The sequence below is a fragment of the Dromiciops gliroides genome, chromosome 4, assembly GCF_019393635.1.
Source record: "Dromiciops gliroides isolate mDroGli1 chromosome 4, mDroGli1.pri, whole genome shotgun sequence".
Taxonomy (NCBI): Eukaryota; Metazoa; Chordata; class Mammalia; order Microbiotheria; family Microbiotheriidae; genus Dromiciops; species Dromiciops gliroides.
In genome coordinates, this window is record NC_057864.1 from 424,654,001 (window position 1) to 424,673,907 (window position 19,907).

Sequence of the window (19,907 nt, forward strand, 5' to 3'; positions counted from 1 at the left end):
ACCTAGGTGGAACTTTTTGTTTTGTTTTGTTTGTTTTTTGCAGGGCAATGAGGGTTAAGTGACTTGCCCAGGGTCACACAGCTAGTAAATGTCAAGTATCTGAGGTCGGATTTGAACCCAGGTACTCCTGAATCCAGGGCCGGTGCTTTACCACTGCACCATCTAGCTGCCCCGGAACTTTTTAATAAATAAATAATGTGTCTGGAAAATGAATAGCCAGACAGAGATCCTATGATCAAGTAATGGACTTGTTTCCTTACAAAAGAAAAATCTCTTGAATGGTAGAAGAAACTGGAAGTCTGAATGGACTTTTCGAATCATGTGATGAGAGAATGAGGACCAGAGCTCCATTCTAAAAGGGGCTCTGCTTCTCAACTATTCTGATTTGAGACTGGTATCCAATAATGCAAATATAGCCAAATGACCAACAGAGTTAAAAGCATGGAGGATATTTTCCCAAAAATTTTAGATCATACCGAAGAATCTAACACAGGATGACTTCGTCCAGTCACATAAGAAGGATGTATGTGCACATTGTCATCTTCATGAATACACAAGTATCCATCATCATCACCCTAGAAGACATTTTAAAATGCAAAAAGTTTAAAGGATATCGAAAATTACATTTTCCTAAAAAAAAACTAACAAATTTTAGAATGCACCTTGATATTTGGTGGAAAAATAAATAGGCTATTTACATTAAAGGGTGTTGAGAACTCTACCATCTTCCCAATTAAATGATGCTTATGATCTAAAGGATTAGAAGTAGCAAAAAAAGAAAAAAGAAGTGGCAGATGCAGAGATATTTGTGAGTTTTTTATGTTCTCAGAGTGGGCTTTGTTATGATATGGGAGGAACATGCAAATTACAGCAGAATCATTAACTACTATACATTAAAGTGATGATTCTTGAACTCTGGTGCACAGACAATAGAGTATTTTGTATCAGACTGCTTAATGAGTCAGTAGGGCAATGATTAAATATAATCTGTCTTTTTCTCCTTCATTGTCCCCTTTTTCTAAAGTGACCCTGAGAGTATAAACCACAGTCTTCAAATTCCTTACTGGTGATAAGTCTAGTTTTTAGATAATGTCTATAGGTTTTAGACTTTCATTTACTCTAAAGCTCCCTTGATAGACTGCTTTAAATTAGTTTGCTTCTTAAATTATCTAAATATACTGGGACTTTGTTCCATAAATAGGTGTAGAAGTAAAGGGAACATTGTAAGAAAGGTACTCCTTTAATTTAGAAATTTAAGGGAGGAGGAGAAATCTGGGAATAGTCTGACATAAACCCTAGATGTCAGGACAACAGACTTCAAAGGATTCCGAAAAAGGGTAGATAGGATCCCATGGCCTAAAATTCCCCAAGAGGCATCAACTCATGGGTTGATAAGAGAAGGGAAGGGAAGCTCTCAAGAATGAAATTCTGTATACATGAAGAAAAAAAAAACAGTTAAGCTGGGAAGGGAAAGAGGGAGCTATCTAAATAATCTGATACGCACGCGCACGCGCACGCGCACACACGCACACGCACACACACACACACACACACACAGATGAAACACACCAGCTAATACAAGAGAAACAAGAGGAGGTTAACAGGGTAAAGAAAAAAACATGGGATGACAAGGCAAATTTTGTTGTAGTTGTTCTTCAATTGTGTCCGACTCTTTGTGATCCTATTTGGGGTTTTCTTAGCAAAGATACTGGAGTGGTTTGCCATTTCCTTCTCTGGCTCATTTTACCAATGAGGAAAATGAGGCAGACAGGGTTAAGTGACTTGCCTAGGGTCACACAGATAGTAAGTGTCTGAGACCAGACTTGAACTCAGGAAGATCAGTCAAACTGACTTCAGGACCAGCACTCTACCCACCACATCACCTAACTGCTTGCCATGTAAATGCCAAGTTCTAAACTCGGAACGAGCCGAGAATGTCAAGGAATAGTAGTGTCTCAGGAAAGGGATAAGACCATTGCTCAGGGGAGATAATGATACCTGATGAGGACACCTGACAATGGTTCAATTCTTCTATTTTCTCTACGAAGAACAATGATCTTCAGACTCGAGGGGACAAAATAAAAATGTCCAATAGGGAGTCGTTGCCCAAGATAAGTAAGGAGGTAGGAAGACTTCCTTAATGGTAACATCTAGCTATCACTGATGAATTCAAAAAGGCTTAAATGAGCTATATCCTAGGATACCTAAAGAATTGGCAAATTGATTTCTGAGCTACTGAGAGTTATCACTGAAAGACTGTGAAGAAGGGCAGCTGCGTGGCTCAGTGGATAGAGCATTGGCCCTGGATTCAGGAAGACCTGGGTTCAAATCTAGCCTCAGTCACTTGACACTTACTAGCTGTATGACCATGGGCAAGTCACTTAACCCTCCCCACGCCCCCAAAAAAAGAAAGACTGTGAAGAGAAGTTACCAACAAGCTAGAGATCGAGACATTTTTGTTGATTCACATAACCTCTAAAAACTTCTTATAATAGCAAAGAACTAGAAACCAAATTGATGCCCCATCAACTGGGAGATAAGTGAAAAATGGAGTATGAAAATATAATTGAGGGGGGGAATCTAGGTGTTGAGGTGGATAAAGTACTGGCCCTAGATTCAGGAGGATCTGAGTTCAAATCCAGCCTCAGACTTTTTTTTTTTTTAGTGAGGCAATTGGGGTTAAGTGACTTGCTCAGGATCACACAGCTAGTAAGTGTCAAATGTCTGAGGCCGGATTTGAACTCAGGTACTCCTGACTCCAGGGCCAGTGCTCTATCCACTGCGCCACCTAGCTTCCCCTAGCCTCAGACATTTGACACTTACTAGCTGTGTGACCCTTGGCAAGTCACTTAATCCTCACTGCCCTGCCAAAAAAAATTGAATATTATTATACAGCATAAAGTTATTAATATGAGGAATCTAGAGGATATATGAAGATCTTTATGAAATGAAGCACAGTAAAATAAGAAAAGACAAAATAATAATAATAAATACTATGATTACCACAATGCAAATTAAAAGTTCAACAGAAAGAAGCTAAGCTCAAATTGGCTAAAAACAGTTAAGATCCCCCAAAACAGATAATTAACATAACTTCCTCAAAGAGGTAAGAAATTTCTAGCAATGTACTAGAAGTCTTTGGCTTTGGCTTTTTACTGTTCAATTGTTTTATCAATGATTTAGATGAAGATAGAAATGGCATTTTTTTCAAATCCAAGGAAGACACAAATCTGGGCAGAATCAGATCAAGCACCATGTACTATAGGATGCCTTTCATGGTGCTCTCCATTTATCAATGCTCTCATCTATCCCCAAAATAGTTTGTCTCTCATTTGTACAGATTATGTATTTATCTATGTATCTATTTATTTCCACCTCAGTTCAACCAGCATTTAACGAGCATCTTTTATGTGCCAGGAGCTAGTCAAGACACTAAGGATACAAAGATAGAAACAAAACTGTCCCTGCCCTCAAGGAGTTTACAATCCACTGAGGGACAAACAAACGGGCCAACCAGTCCCTAGTTATGCCATCTGGAACAACATATATTAAGTCAGAGGTGTCTAATACATGGCTACATAAGGCCCATAAAACTCTTGAGTGTGGTCCAAACCAGATTAAAATGTAATTGGGAAAAATGTAACAACATAAATTAATTAATAAAAAGGAAATACATAAATGTGTGGAGTTTTCTAAGTCAACAGGCAGGCTGCAGGGATATGCATGTATGCATATGCCATTTGTAGAAACGGCCCCCATTTCTATTTGAATTTCTATTTCTATTTGAGTTTGACACTATTGGACAAAAACGAAACTCCCTTCATCAGAGAAGCTCTTCAAATATCAATTCAGACTGTATTAATTCAGACTTTGTTCAATTCTCTAGATTAAAAGAAAATGGAGGTGGGGGGGCAGCTAAGTGGCACAGTGGATAAAGTATTGGCCCTGGATTCAGGAGGACCTGATTTCAAATCCGGCCTCAGACATTTGACACTAGCTGTGTGATCCTGGGCAAGTCACTTAACCCCAATTGCCTCACAAAAGAAAAAAAGAAAATGGGGGGAGGGGCAAACCACAGAGCCTTCTTTAACTTCCTTGAGAAACAAAATTATTTTAAGGACTTTATCATAATGTTTGCAAACAAGTGCAAAAAATATCTGTAGTTTTGGATACAATTCTCATTTCTGCCTTGTTTTATATATGGAAATGTCAGTTTTATTTCATTTTTAAGTTCAGAATATTTTAAACTGTTTGAAAAGAAAGAAAAAGAACTCAACTGGAGTAGGAATAATGAGATTTTCATTCTAGTCCTCGCTCAATTATTAACTACCAGCCATGGAACCTCGGGAAAGTGACTGACTCTTTCTGGTGCAAATTCTGTATTTGACCAAAAAAAAAAAATGAAATCTGGCCATAATGAAAATTAATGCAACCTTAGATATATTATTGAAAGAAAAGTATACAAAACAGACACTGCCAGATGATATTTGGAAAATTGTGCTCATAGAATCATTTAATTCTAAAACTGAAGGGGCTCTTATAGACCACCTACATTTACAAATGAGAACTGACCCCCTAATGAGGTAAAGTGAATTGCCCAAGATCACACAGCTAGTAAGTAGAAGAGATAGGACTATAACTCAGGACTTCTAGTTTGTTAGATTAGATTAATAAGATTAATGCTTAAATTAATTGTGAGGTTGTAAAGAAGATAAATAATTGGAACATATAGGTAGATTTCAGCTCATAAAGAACTTTTTAACAATTAGAGCTGGGTAAAAATGGAATAGGTAGTATTTATACAGTACTGAGCTTCCCCATCACTAAAAGCATCCAAGCAGAAGATTGGTGACTATTCTAGGTCATTTTAGAGAGGAGGGTAAATGGCATTTCTAGGAGGGATTGGAGAATGGGATAGATTAACTCTAAAGTTCTTTCCAATTTTATGATACCATGAAAGTATTCAGGAGTTTCCTACATGCATCCCACTGTTTCCATATTTGTGCAGGTTCCTAACTGTTACCAAAATGAAATACTCACAGAATCATAAACTGAGTTCAAAAGGACTTTAACAGCTATCTAATCCAACTTGTAGCTGACGAAGAATGTTCATTAGTAGTTTCCGTGAAAACCTCTAGTGAAAAGAGGACCCACTGCCTCCCACAGTATCCCATTTCCCTTTGGGATAGGTCCAAATGTTAGGAAGTATTTTCTTATATAAATACTATATTTGCCCTTTTCCATTTCTTCTCATTGCTTTTCATTTTGTCTTCTGGGGCCAAGCAGAACACAACCAATCCCTCTCTTCCATGAAATAGCCCTTTAAGCACTTGAAAACAACTATCATGTCCCCCCACTGAATTTTCTCTTCTCTCCCATTTCCTTCAATCATCTTCATATGGCATTATCATGAACTGTACCATTCTGGTTGTCTAACATATCAATAACAAAATAGTTCACTTAGAATCTGCTCTACTTTAGGGACTCCTTTCCTCCTTTTCAGTGACATGTTTTAGTTCTGAGATTATAAAATAATCTGGTCAACTGCTAATTAGAAACTATTCATCACATTCCACTTTATAACTGCATGAAGAGCTATACTTACCATCCATTGATCATGAGACAATGCAAAGGATAAGTAGCCTTCATTAGGTCCACTCATTTCAATCAGCACTGAATGGTTCTCTCTCTCAAAGGAGAGAAAGAAACAGTGGTGTTCATTCTCTGGATCACAGTTCACAGGATTCCTGATACAGAACTTTTTTCCCCCACAATCCAATGCGCTGAACTAGACAAGCAGAAAAAAAATTTTAATGATCAGAAAAGCAGGTCATTGACAATGGTATAACAGACCCTCCACTGAAATGACAGTTTTCAGAAGAATGAATCTTCCTAACAAAGAACCACCAAATAAGAGAACAAAGATGCTTCTAGATCGACTAAGCTAAATGAGGAATAATCAACATTATAGTCAGGTTGTGAACTTTTAACCCACAATTAATTTTAATGAAATCCTTTGAAATCATGACTGAAATTGGCCTGCAATTATGTCAGTGTTATAAAGTGCCCTTCAATCCACAAAATGTCTGTTTAGTACTACTCAGAAGGAGTCTCTAATAAATTCTGATAACTCCTTTGTGCAAGTCTGAAGGCATGTTTTAGACCATTTTTTTTTTGTCTTTACCTTATTAAGGTTCATTGTTTTGCAGGGATAAACTAAGAAAAAAACTCCAGTGAACATCTATAACTTGTAAGATCTATAATCATGGAATTCAAATGCAATACAAAAATGCTGCAAAATGCACCTATTTTTAATTGATGTATGGGACAGAATGGTTATAAAGAAAAAATATCTCATCAGAATCCCTTAAATGTACAACCTAAGTCTGACAGGGTCTGTTGTCAATGACTTTGTTAATATATTTAAAAAAAAAGATACCAGATCAGTCATACTTAAACACTATGAGGGTCTAAAATTTTGTTAGTAAGGGTAGTCCCACCACCACCACAGATCCAAACCTCTGTATCATTGAGTACCTGGTGCTACCAAGAGGTACTGTGGCCAAAAATCACTTTTTAATCATTCTCTTGCAAGTGATGTGGGGCTGAGCTCCTCTGAATTTAGCTAGGCTGGTTTTCAGACAACACATTTAGATTCTATAACTAGACTCATATCTAGCCTAACCCCAGGTCAGCTGCAAATAGAGTTTATTCATTAAGAGTAAATTATGGGGGCAGCTAGGTGGCGCAGTGGATAGAGAACCGGCCCTGGAGTCAGGAGGACCTGAGTTCAAATCCGGCCTCAGACACTTAATACTTACTAGCTGTGTGACCCTGGGCAAGTCACTTAACCTCAATTGCCTCACTTAAAAAAAAAAAAAAGAGTAAATTATGGGGGCAGCTAGGTGGCTCATCGGATAGAGCACCAGCCCTGGATTCAGGAGGACCAGAGTTCAAATCTGGCCTCAGACACTTAACACTTATTAGCTGTGTGACCCTGGGCAAGTCACTTAACCCCAATTGCCTCACCAAAAAAAAAAAAAAGAGTAAATTATGGGGGGTAGCTAGGTGGCTCAGTGTATAAAGCACCAGCCCTGGATTCAGGAGTACCTGAGTTCAAATCCAGCCTCAGACACTTGACACTTACTAGCTGTGTGACCCTGGGCAAGTCACTTAACCCCAATTGCCTCACTAAAAAAACAAAAAACAAAACCCACTAACTCACCAAATGATTTTCAACTCATAATCTAGCGGGGAACCACACTGGGAGGACCCAAGGTAACTATGTTAAAGAATTATCCCTGACCTCTCAAGGGTACCCCTAGAACACTGAAGGGTGTTAAGGGCTAAAATTCTAGCTAAACTGTCTAAAATATCTAATGAGTGGTCGCCAATAAATTATAAGCTTTAGCAAGAGTTAGACTTTTAAGCATTTATTAAGGAGAATAAGAATTTGGTAAAGAGAGAGAAAGACCTAGATTCCTATCTATTAAAGGGAGAGCACATTTCTAGCTCCGCTCTCCACCAGAGTCCAAAGGAAAGAGAGTGAGAGCGAGCGCCAGTCTTCCTTCCTCCTCCCACTAGCCCGCCTCACTTCCTGAGGCCAAAGAAAAGACTCCTGGTCTTGCCCTCAAAGACCTTCCTTCATGGGAGGAACTCTTCTACAGTAAGTGTCCAGCAGGTGGCGTCATTCCAATCATTACAAGGGGAAGATATAGCCATGCTCTGGGGACCTAACTAGTCTATGACCATAGGAGGATACTCAGAGCTTATATGGGTGTAGAATGATAGGATCATTGCTTGAAACAGATCAGATGATAAAAAGTGACATCAGATTGGTAGATCCAATGAGGTACTTGTTTTTTAATTTACTTCTGTATTTTTCTACCAAGAAAAAATATCTTTGCACTGAAAATAACAGAAAAAATATGGCTAACAGGGAGTTGATATCCAAGATAAGTAAGGCTATGGTCATAAATTAATACCTTAATGAATTCACATCATCTAGTCCAAATAAACTGTCCCCAAGCACTGAAAGAACTTGGCTGTTTGATCAGCTTCATTTCTAACTACAGTGACAAGTACATCAATAATTTTCTTGAGCAAAAATAAACATTCAGAATCTGATTGGTGTCAATATACTTTTCAGAGTACCTGGAATTTTCTGTACTTTATTTTGTAAGCCCTAACATTGTTTGATTTTTTTCTTTAAATCTTTTCAAATTATCCTTAAATTTAAAAAAGACTACCATAAACCAGTATTTCTTTTTCTTTTTTTTTCTTGCAGGGTAATGAGCGTTAAGTCATTTGCCCAGGGTCACAAAGCTAGTAAATGTCAAGTGTCTGAGGACAAATTTGAACTCAGGTCCTCTTGAATCCAGGTCTAGTGCTTTATCTACTGCGCCACCTAACTGCCCCATAAACCACTATTTTTAACTCATTATTCCCTCCCTTTCTTCACACTGGTCAACTACATAAACACAACTACCAGGTTTTTGTGGGTTGTTTTTTTACATTGGATGTCCCAGAGAATATAATTTACTGAGGTCAAAGACAGAAACAATGGTTCAATATATACTAAAATATGTTACCCCCCAAAATGCCATGAATTAAAATAATGTGGGTGCCCACTGATTGTGTAAAAGCTGAATAAACAGTGGTATATAAGTTAATAGAATACTGTGCGATAGGAAATGACAACTATGAAGAATTCAGAGAAACTTAAGATTTTGTGCATGTGTAACACAGGTTAGTAATAGTGGTCACCAGTCTTTCCTCAATTTCCCCTTTGTCTCAGGAGATTTAATTTGTCACACCCTGTTACAAAAATTGGCATATTTTTTAGCCTAGAGGCAATATACCATCCCCTCAGGTATATGTGGTTTCTACTTCTACTGCTTTATGGAGTTTATATTAAATGAAAAGTTAGGAATATAATCACAATTATTCAGAGAACCTAGTTAGGAAAACCTTAACGGGCTACCCCTGTGTCACTCACTGATCTTTTCTGTCTTCATTCTTGAGTTCTCCCTCCTCTGATTGATTCAATAGAGAAGTCCAGGATCTCTAATTCCTGAAGTAGGTGTATGGAATACTCCTCTTATACACTAACACAAAATGAATATGGAAGACCAGAAGAATAGTACACATAATGACTATAACAGTGTAAAAGAAAAAAATGATCTAAAGAAGGCTAACTCTGGATAACTAAAAAAACAATAATGGTCCCAGAGGACACAGGATAAAACATACCTCCCTTCTTCCTCGAGTGTGGAGGGAGTCTATGAGAGCTGATCATCATACATATTCTCAGATGATATCACTATAGGTTATTTGCTCTACCTTTTCTCTTTGTTATAAAGAAGGAATCAGTTCTGGGGGATGAGAAGGATACAAGGGGAATAGTCTAAAATAACAATGATTAAAAAAACAAAAGGCATTCAAAAGCTTTTTTGAATGATGCTACTTACCGATTTTTTTAGATTGATGATAGGACTTGATGTTGGTGAAGACACTGTTGTAGTTTGGGACATTGTAAAAGGATGGACATTTGATGGAGAAAGAATAGGGCTGAGAATCTTTACCCAGTAGATTTTGTACTTCTCAACAACAGTGGCTCTGAAATATCATATTCATAGTCAGAACATACTAAAGACCAGTTATGCCTTAGTGATCAAATAACAATTTTAAGAAGCACCTATCAGAATAGACCAGGCATAGGCAGGCACACATGGTATGTAGTTACTAATACCACTGGGGATGATGAAACACAAATCTTAGAGCTCCCTAGCACTGTCTCTCCCCAACAGATGAATGACTCTTCCTTCCCTCTTCTTTTTATTTCTTCCTTGCAATCTTTCTTCTCCTAACCTTCTATTTCTTACACAATACTAAGGGTAGCCTGGAGCATTGCTTAAACTTTTGCTATTTAGGGCCAAAATCCAATGGGAATTGTCCCAATCACTGGGAGCCTGAGGTTTGAGCTATTACTTTATACTAAGTATAGCATTCTTCCGGGGAATATGCACTACGAACACATACAAGGAGGAGATTGGTTACCTGAAAGTAGCTGCCAGTCCTGCCTTGAGTCACATGCCCTTTCACACATTCCCAAAATACACAGTTGAGTGCTGTTATATATTAAGAGTTGCAGGATGGGAGGGGGCTGAGAATCAGTTCATAGCTTTTTGGCTGTGTATTGACTCTTACAAAAGGATAAGGAAAGGGGAGGCCACAAGTGATTAATTTTATACAAATTATATGATTCTGTGTGTTGGAATATTAATGTGCCATAAGAAATTACTAAATGGATGTTTTCAAAGAAATCTGGGGATTTCTATTAACTAATTCAGTAAAGTGAGCAGAATGAGAACAATTTATGTAATGACAACATTACAAAGAAAAACAACTTTGAAAAACTTGAGGACCCTGATCAATAAAATAAAAAACTATGATTCTCGAGGACTGATGATGAAGGCTCACTTCTTGACAGAGAGTTGATGGGCTCAAGATGAAGAATAAGACATATTTTTGGACATGACTAATATCATTTATTTTGCTTGACAATGTATATTTCTACAAGTGCTTTCTTTTTTTTTTTTCCAATTGTGGGAGGGAGGAGATTAGAGGATGGAAAAGAAGAAAAAGAGAAAGGAAGGGAGGAAGGAAGAAAGGGAGAGAAGGAAGGAGGAAGGGAAGAAGGAGGGAAGGGAGAAAGAAAGGAAGGAAAGGAGGGAAGGGAAGAAGGAGGGAAGGGAGGAAGAGCGGAAGAGAAGAAGGGAGGGAGAGAGGAAGGAAGGAGGAAGGAAAGAGGAAGGAAAGAAGGAAGGAATGGAGGAAGGAAAGAAGGAAGGAATGGAGGAAGGGAGGGAGGGAGGAAGGAAAGAAGGAAGGAATTCTGCTATCAATATTAAAGTCCTTTAAGGAGTACACATGAAAAACCTCATCAAGAGTCAACAATGCTTTTACTTACAGAAATTGTACAGAGTAATTAGCATCGCTTGGTGCATTCCAGTAGACTTGTATTTGGAGCTTATTTGATGAACTTGTATGACTGACAGCTGAACCCTAGAAAATAAGACAGTGATTCAATCATTCAGAAGGACTATGTTACATGTTGTACCAAGACACAACACATTCTCATGAGTCCAAATTCAGAACGAGGGGCTCAACACTTAGGAAACAGTTGTTGAATGCTTGAAAGTAGATTCATAACACTTTGAGAACATACTATTAGCTACAGAAGTATGAGAATTAGGGAAAGTAGGACCCACAAGATGCAAGACTACATAAATCTTCTTGTTTTATCATGATTCAAAAATATTTTCTTAAAAATTAATGTTAAAAATTGTTTTTATATGTAATTAGAAAATAAAAAATTTTTCAATTTAGAAAACTGTAAAGAGCAAATGTTGGCAAGGGCTAGAGATGGGAAAATGTCTCAATTTAAAAAATAATAAGTGGGGAAAAAAAGATTTTCTACATTTGTGATGATTAGTGAAAAATGGGGAGGAGGGACCTGAGCAGGGAAAGATTTGGTCAGGTCTATATGTCTGAGTTCCAGTCCTGAATGTGACTACAAACTTAAATAGCTGGACTTTATTCTTGCTTTAACTTGTGTCTTTCAATATTAAAATGTTATAAGAATTGCTGAAAAATACAATCGCACTCTTTGAAAATACAGTAACACCTCCTTGGGAGGCAGCATGATATTGTGAAAAGCGCACTGTCTCTGGAGACAGAAGACCTGGTTCAAATACCACTTCTAATGCTTACTACTTGTGTGACTTTGGGCAAAGCAATTAACTTCCCTGACACTCAGTTTTCTAATTTGTAACATGAGGGGGTTGGACTAGAAGATTTCCAAGGTTCCTTCTAGTCCTAAATCTATGATTCTAAGATTCTTTCCTGATTTCTTCAGTGTTCATGCTCTCTTCCCTTCCTCCCCCTCACCCCGAAAAAATTTTGCATTTATTTTGTTTGTGTATATTGGGAGGTGGAGGGAGTTAGACAGACACACACATATATATATATATATACTTACACACACACACACACACACATATATATATATATGTATATATATATATACTTACATATATGTATTTTTAAATTTAACTATATATAAGTAGTTTCCCACAAGTAAAAGATAAATATCTTGAGAGCAAAGACTATTTCATTTTTTTAATGTCTACATGCCCAGTGTTTGTCATAATGTCTGGCTCTTAGGTTTTTAATAAATGCTGGTTGAATGAATACTTAACAGAGAAGTCTTCAAATTCTTCTACAAAATAAATAAAGGCACATCGAACCTCAACTGACACCATTAGCATGGCACATGATCACCTGGACCATTGAAGGAAAAACTAATCCTTCTCCTTGCTTCACATACAGGAAGACCAATTTTTAATAGGATAAGAGAATAACAGACTCAGAGCTAGAAGAGAGCATAGAGGACATCTAGTCCTAACCCTCAATTCACAGATATGGAAACTGAGGGCTAAAGAATTTAAGTGACTTGTCCAAGGTCACACAACTAGCAAATAATGGAAGTAGGATTTCATTCCAGATCTCCCTAACTCCAAGTCTAGCACTCTACCCACTAGACCATGATACTTCAACAAAATTTGAAACTAAATCCTAATAGAATTAGTACCATATTCCTCCAAGCTATCGTTGAATTATGTTAGGATCTTGGATGAGTATGTGTATATTTAGAGTACAGATAAAACTGTGAAAATGGTCTGATTCCAAGATGGATAGCATGATATTACAAATCAGAAAAGACTAATCATCTTATAAAATGACACAAACATACATAGGCTTCAGGACACATCTTCTCTTGCAACAGCCACCATCTAGAAACCCAAATAGGGAGGACAAAGGCAACTAACGAATAACTATTTCTGATACCCACTCCTACCTCTTTATGATCACAAGTCAGGAGCTGGGACACCTCCTCATCAATCAGAGTGAAGGAGCCAAGGGGACTGCTGTTCAAATCCTTAGCATTTCGGGCTTCTATAAGGAATCCTTTAAATCGTGGCCCAGACAAGGTAACTAAGTGACAGGTGGACAACAAAGTGAAGATTAATTAGAAGACACACAGGACAGAGGAAAAACTATTAGATTTGGGTTCAGAGGACTCACTGTCTATTTACAACCTATGTGACCTTGGGTCACAATATTTCTGGGCCTCTATTTCCTCATCTATAAAATGAGAGGGTTGGACTAAATGTCTGCGGTCTCTTCTCACTCTAAATCTATGATCATATGAACTTTGAAAATAACAGTTTTAGAAGAAGCATTTTTATACAGTCCCAACAATAGTCGATTTCTGAATTTTCACAAAATCTCCAATCTGGAAGGAAACTCAGTGGTTATCTAGTCCAACTCAAACCTGAAAAAAGAATCCCTCCTGACCCCACAACATACTCAACAAGTATTCAAGCTCCCTTTGCTAGAATAGTTTTGGGGTCAATCTCTTTAGAGAGTAGATCCAGGAATAGTACCATTGAGACAAAAAGTACATGTAGTTTAAAAACATCAGGGGCATACATCGTTCCACATTGTTTTCCATAATGGCTGGACCAATTCGCAGTTCTACCAACAGTGCCTTACTGTACCTGTTTTCCCACAACCCCTCTAAGTATTTGTCATTTTCCTTTTTGTGTGAACTTTGCCCATCTGATGGATGTAAGGTAGAACCTCAGAGTTCTTTTCATTTACATTTTTCTAATTATTGGAGATTTAAAGCATTTTTCACATGGCTATTAGCTTGAATTTCTCTCAGAAAATTACCTGTTTATATCCTTTGACAATTCATCAACTACAGAATGGCTTTTATTCTTATACATTTGAATCCATTTTCTGTATATCTTAGAAATGAGACCTTTATCAGATAAACTTGCTACAAATATTTTTCCCCATTTACCTACTTCTCTTCTTATTTTAGCTAACCTGAATTTTCATCTGCAAAAACTTTTTCAATTTAAAAATCAAAATTGTGCATTTTACTTTCTGTAATTCTCATTATCCCTCATTTGATCATGAATTCACCCTTATCCATAATCTCTTTCTTGCTCCTCTAATTTGTTTATGATGTCACCCTTTATATCTAAGTCATGTATTCATTTGGAATTTATCTTGGAAAACAGTGTGAAATGTTGGCCATACCTAGTTTTTACTAGACTGCTTTTAAATTTTCTTATCAGCTTTCACTGAATAGTGAGTTCTTAATCCAATAGCTGGGATTCGGGTGTTATCAAACACTAGGCTGCTGTTTGTTTTTGTATAGTCAACTGTTTTGATGTATATTGTTTTGTAATATACTTTATTTTGTTTTTTTGTTTTTGCAGGCAATGGGGGTTAAGTGACTTGCCCAGGGTCACACAGCTAGTAAGTGTCAAGTGTCTGAGGTCAGATTTGAACTCAGGTACTCCTGAATCCAGGGCCACTGCTTTAACCATTGCGCCATCTAGCTGCCCCTGTTTTATAATATGCTTTGAAATTTGGTACTGCTAGGACTCCTTTTCTTCCTATTTTTTTCACAATTTCCCTTGAGATTTTTGACATTTTGTTCATCTGGATTAATTGTGTGATTAATTTTTCTACCTCTATAAAGTAACCCTTCGGTAGTTTGATTGGAATGACACTGAATAAATAAATTAATTTAGGTAGTGTTGTTACTTTTGTTATATTGGGTTGGTCTACCCAGAAATAACTAATATCAATTATTTAGCTCTTGACCATTTTTGTGTAAAGAGTGTTTTGTGGTTGTATCCATTGTTTCTGTGTGCCTGTGTTTTATATATTCTGTAGTTTTTTTTAAATGGAATCTCTCTTTCTTTGTGTTCCTGATGGATTTTTTAATAATACACAGAAATACTAATGATTTATATGAGTTTATTTTATATCTTCAGTTCTACTAAGGTTATTAATTATTTCAATTAAAGTTGTTATTTTTAGTTGATTCTCTAGGGTTCTCTAAGTAAGCCTTCATATCTATGAAGAGTAATAATTTTGTTTCCTCTTTGCCCGTGATTATTCCCTTGATTTCTTTTTATTTTCTTATCATTATAAAAAGTTAACATTTTTACCTCTGTGAAATAGTAATAATGGACATTATTGCTTTGGTTTTAAATATATATTATTTATCATGTTATCATGTTAAGAAAAGATCAATTTATTCCTATTCTTTCTAATATTTTAACAGGAATGGGTAAGGTAAGCTTTTGCTGCATCTATTGATATAACTGTATTTATTTTTTGTTGTTTTTTGTTATTAACATGGTATTTTAAGCGTATGGTTTTTCTAATATCAAACCAACCCTAAATTCCAACCTCCAATAAATATTCCAATATCATACAATATAGAACCAATGTTAAATATAAGTCCAATATGGTCAGAGTGTGTAATTTTTGTAGTATTTTGTGGTATATTGCTGATATTTTATTTTGAAATCAACATTCACTAAATATATTGGTCTACAGTTTTCTCTCTGCTTTTACTATCCTTGGTTTAGCTATCAAGGTCATAATAGTAGGAGAAAATAAGTAAATAGAGAAGTAGATGGATGGGGGAAAGAGTAAGACAAACACAGATATGGATACATAGGCATACACACATATAGTGTACTACATTAGGGGTCACATTATTGAAAACAACATAAATGTCTAGAGGAGTTACAAGATTTGGAGAACATAAATGTATATGTGGAAATGCCCATCCCTGATTAAAAATAAAGGATTCATGAAAGAACAAGATGCAGCAAATAAAAATACAGAGTATACCAGCACAGTACCTGTGATAGTATCTCCTGGAAGGAATGTGGTCTGATTCAGTGTGATTTTATGAACAGGATCTGACTGTGGAGTATAGCCATGGCCAGGTACCATTGTGCCACAGGCCGCTGTTACTTTTCCATTTGCATAATTAGCCACAGGACTAATCAGCTGTAGAAGAACCCCAATACCAAGAGTAAATTCAGGAACCACCATCTTAAATAGGAAACAGAAAAAGAAATTGCATTTTCAGATCTAGTAGGTTAGGTTTTGATAGGAATAAACAGTTCAATATTGCAAAACAGTCTTTAAGACATTTAAATGTTTTTACTCCCTACTTACCATGTTCTCACCTTTTTGTATCTAATTAGAATTTGCCATCAAAGTATATTTCCAACTCATTTCCCTTCCCCCTTCCCCAATGAATTTGAGGAACTTAAAATAAGAAAGATTTATTTCAAGTAAACTTTAGTGCAATCTCTTTAAGGGATGGCCACTTGTTAAAACAGCCAAACTTTCTAAACACCTTCCATACTCCCAAAGAGGTTAATTCATTTTGAGGTCTGGCCATTTGCTTAATAACCAAAAATGCATCAGGTAAACTAACTTCTTTCATCCTCGTTAAAATAACTCTTAAGCTTCACTAGAGCCTCAGTTCAGGTGTCTCCTCCTAGTCCCACAGTTGTTAGCTATTTTTCTCCCTACTCAAATGGTATCACATTTATCTGTTTAAAAATATATTACTTCCAGGGGCAGCTAGGTGGCACAGTTGGATAAAGCACCAGCCCTGGATTCAGGAGGACCTGAGTTCAAATCCTGCCTCAGACATTTGACACTAGTTGTGTGACTCTGAGCAAGTCACTTTAACCCTCATTGCCCCGGTGAAAAAAAACTATAACTATATATCTATAGATAGATAGATAGAGATATTACTTCCCACCCACCCTGCCTAGTAGATTGTAAACTTTTTGTATCCCTAACACCATACCTCGTACATAGTAGGTACTTAATGGATTGAATTCTTTACATTAAGCAGTAGTTTAGAATAGATTATAGAACTATATATTTCAATGAAATAAAATCCTTAACTTTTTAAATCTGGTCTTTAGGATCCTGTTATTTAAGATATCATTAAGGGTAGCTAAAGGGAAGCTAGAATGGCTCTGCTCTCTAGGGAGTTACCTTAAAAAAAAGAATCAAAACATGCCAGCTGTTCTCTATTTAGGAGAGGCAGAAGGGTCACTCTTCTCCCCAGTTCCCACAAAGCCTGAAGCTACTGCTGGATTTACAAGCAATCAGCTAATCAATTTACAAACTTTTACTAAGTGGCCACCACGTGGCAGGCACTGTGATAGGCAACAGGAATACAAAAACATTAATAAAATAGCCCCTACCTTTGAAGAACCTACATCCCATAGGAAAGGTAACAAATACCTACCTGGGTATATATTAAAGGGAGTACGAGATAATTTTTAGAGGACAGCACTAACGGGGAGGAATTAGAAAGGATTTCATTTAGAAAGAAGGGTCACACTTGAGCCAAGACTTGAAGCCAAGAGGGGAGGAAGGAATGTGTTCCAGGCATGAGGCATGACCAGTGCAAACACAAAGATGTCTTAAAGACTATTATGAAACATGAAATTATGCCATTCCTATCTGTAAAATATTTTTAAATTGACTAGTCTAATTTGGAGGGCTAATCTGGGGACTTTTGACTATTTGGCTATCTGACTGCGTTTAATTTAATATGGGCCGTTTATAAAGTTCCACCACACTGCTCCCAAACTGATACTAAAGATTAAGAAGGCTCTTAACTAAATAATCAAAGCAGAGTTTATTTATGAGATACTATTTCAAATTAGGAATACAGGGAAATAAAGTACAACCTGACTGCTTTCCTGCAGTCTCTTTCCTACCTGCTGAGCCTTGAACTTCTTGAATACAATAAGGACCTTAGCCGCCTCCGGCCTCAGGGCACGATACACTTTCCCTGGTTTGTATTAAGGCCTGTAACCTTGTCAGCCCCATCTCTCCTTTTCCAAACCAAACTCTCCTCTGTCCTTGTCCTTAGTCAGCCTCTCTCCTAGTCTGTCCTCAGCCCTTCTTTAGTCCGTCTCCCCTCCCCTGTCTCACTCCCAGGTCTATATATACCTTTTCTTCTCTCCACTCAAATCTCGGGGCTTCCTTCGCCCCCCACAGACCAAGCTAATCCTCCAGCCAGAGCTGCAGCTGTGGGGGGGGGGGGTGCTCTGGAGCCTCATGCCTCAGCACAGGCCCTCCGGGATCCTTCAAATAGCTCCGCTCAGGTCGGAGGGAGCTGGGGGCTTTTTTCCCCCCCAGCTGTCTGACCTGGGGTCTTGTATAGCCCATGGGGCTTTTTCGCTCAGCTGAAGCTGAGGAGGAAGGGGAGAGACCCTGAGGGCCTAAGGCTTTCTAATCTCAGCCTAAAGGTAGGGTCCCCAAATCAAAATAAATTTCCACAGTCCCTCCTTTGCTTCGAAAAGAAACACGTAGGGGCGGCTAGGTGGCACAGTGGATAAAGCACTGGCCCTGGATTCAGGAGTACCCGAGTTCAAATCCGGCCTCAGACACTTGACACTTACTAGCTGTGTGACCCTGGGCAAGTCACTTAACCCCCATTGCCCCGCAAAAAAAAAAAAGAAAGAAAGAAAGAAAAAAAGAAACACGTAGTGTTTCCTTGATGAAGCACCAAAACAAAGTACCATAACCTATGCTAGAACACAATGTCAATAGCAACACAGGAAAAGAAAATTGTCCAGAGGGGCAATTCCTCACGGACTTGTGCTTTGACAATATCCACAGAGGGAAGACCTCTGCAGAAAATATACATTACAGATGGTGTATGTAGGAAAAAAAAAAACGAAAGTGTCCATTTAAAGTCCTTTTAAATCTTGTCTTCAAAAGAGGTGTTGTGATGTCATCAGGCGAACTGGACTCTGGTCAGGATTCTGGTTGTCTCTGGAACTGCTGCCTGAGCTTTCACTAGTCTTTAGTACAGCATTGTCCAAAATTGTTCAATAAATAGTGAAAGTTCTTTAAAATGTACAAAACCAATCTGAACTTTATACATATACAACATATTGGAGTCCCCCCTTTGGGAGGCTGTTTATACCCATAAGCAATAGAAAATTGAGACAGTACATGAATAACACTTTTTACCATTATATGTCTGGATCAAGGCCAAATTTAGTAATGTGTCTGTGATGACACTTGAAAATGTTATGGAAAGGTTACCATACCACATCATGTGGTGCACAGACATCCAATAATTGTGCTAGGCCTCAGGTGGATGGATTCTAACCATGCCACCAGACTGAATGAGAAAAAAAAAACAAACGAAGTTAAACCAGGTTCATGGGCTGGTGCTTCCATGACACCAGACTATTTTTGGAGTGAGAGATGTGCCCTATATAGCTGCTATTATCAGCAAACTATGAACTTACTAAATGTATTTGGACTAAGGGAATCCTGCCTCCAGGTTTCACTGAATGGCTGTTCTCTCAGCCTCCTCAGGGCATCTTAGGTGTACTTGTCTCTCCTCCTGTTTGTACATATATTTTCTCCAAGGCCTGCATCATGGAGTGGAGTCATCTCCATAAAGCTCAATGTAAGAGTAATTAGTCTCTGAAATGGTAAGTTTCCATAATTTAAAAATCTCATTAATTTCACCAAAGAAAATATGATGGTAAAAATGCGTGTTACGCTGCATAACTAAATACACACTTGCAATATATACAATAATTCCAAACCATATCCAGAGTCAATTGGGAAAGTGGTATAATGACCAATACAACCAAATTACTACTCTTTCACTAAGGATAATAAAACCTATATACATAGTCACAATGACATATTAATATTAAACATTATTACAAAATCTTCATCAAGCAAATAAACCACATCATCTTGTTCATGAATTTTCTACCTAGTACTATGACAATAATAGATACTTAAATTGATAAACAATTCATCAAAAAAAATCTTAAATATCAGCATACTTGAAGTGATAAGCAATTTATAAAAAAAAAAAAAAAACTTGGGGGCAGCTAGATGGCGCAGTGGTTAAAGCGCTGGCCCTGGATTCAGGAGTACCTGAGTTCAAA

The 19,907-nt window shown here is 37.4% G+C and overlaps 1 protein-coding gene across 4 annotated transcripts in view; it reads right to left on the reverse strand.

Annotated features, from left to right (window-relative positions):
• LOC122755345 (ferric-chelate reductase 1-like) overlaps positions 1 to 19,907 on the reverse strand; it is a 108,046-nt gene that overhangs the window by 23,499 nt on the left and 64,640 nt on the right. For all 4 annotated transcript variants that reach the window (XM_044003659.1, XM_044003660.1, XM_044003662.1 and 1 more), the window contains 6 exons: positions 15,804 to 15,999; positions 12,923 to 13,059; positions 10,973 to 11,067; positions 9,471 to 9,618; positions 5,606 to 5,788; positions 477 to 575 (listed from right to left, as the gene is read on the reverse strand). In XM_044003659.1, the coding sequence (XP_043859594.1) occupies positions 477 to 575; positions 5,606 to 5,788; positions 9,471 to 9,618; positions 10,973 to 11,067; positions 12,923 to 13,059; positions 15,804 to 15,999 (858 nt within the window). The remainder of the gene's footprint in view (positions 1 to 476; positions 576 to 5,605; positions 5,789 to 9,470; positions 9,619 to 10,972; positions 11,068 to 12,922; positions 13,060 to 15,803; positions 16,000 to 19,907) is intronic.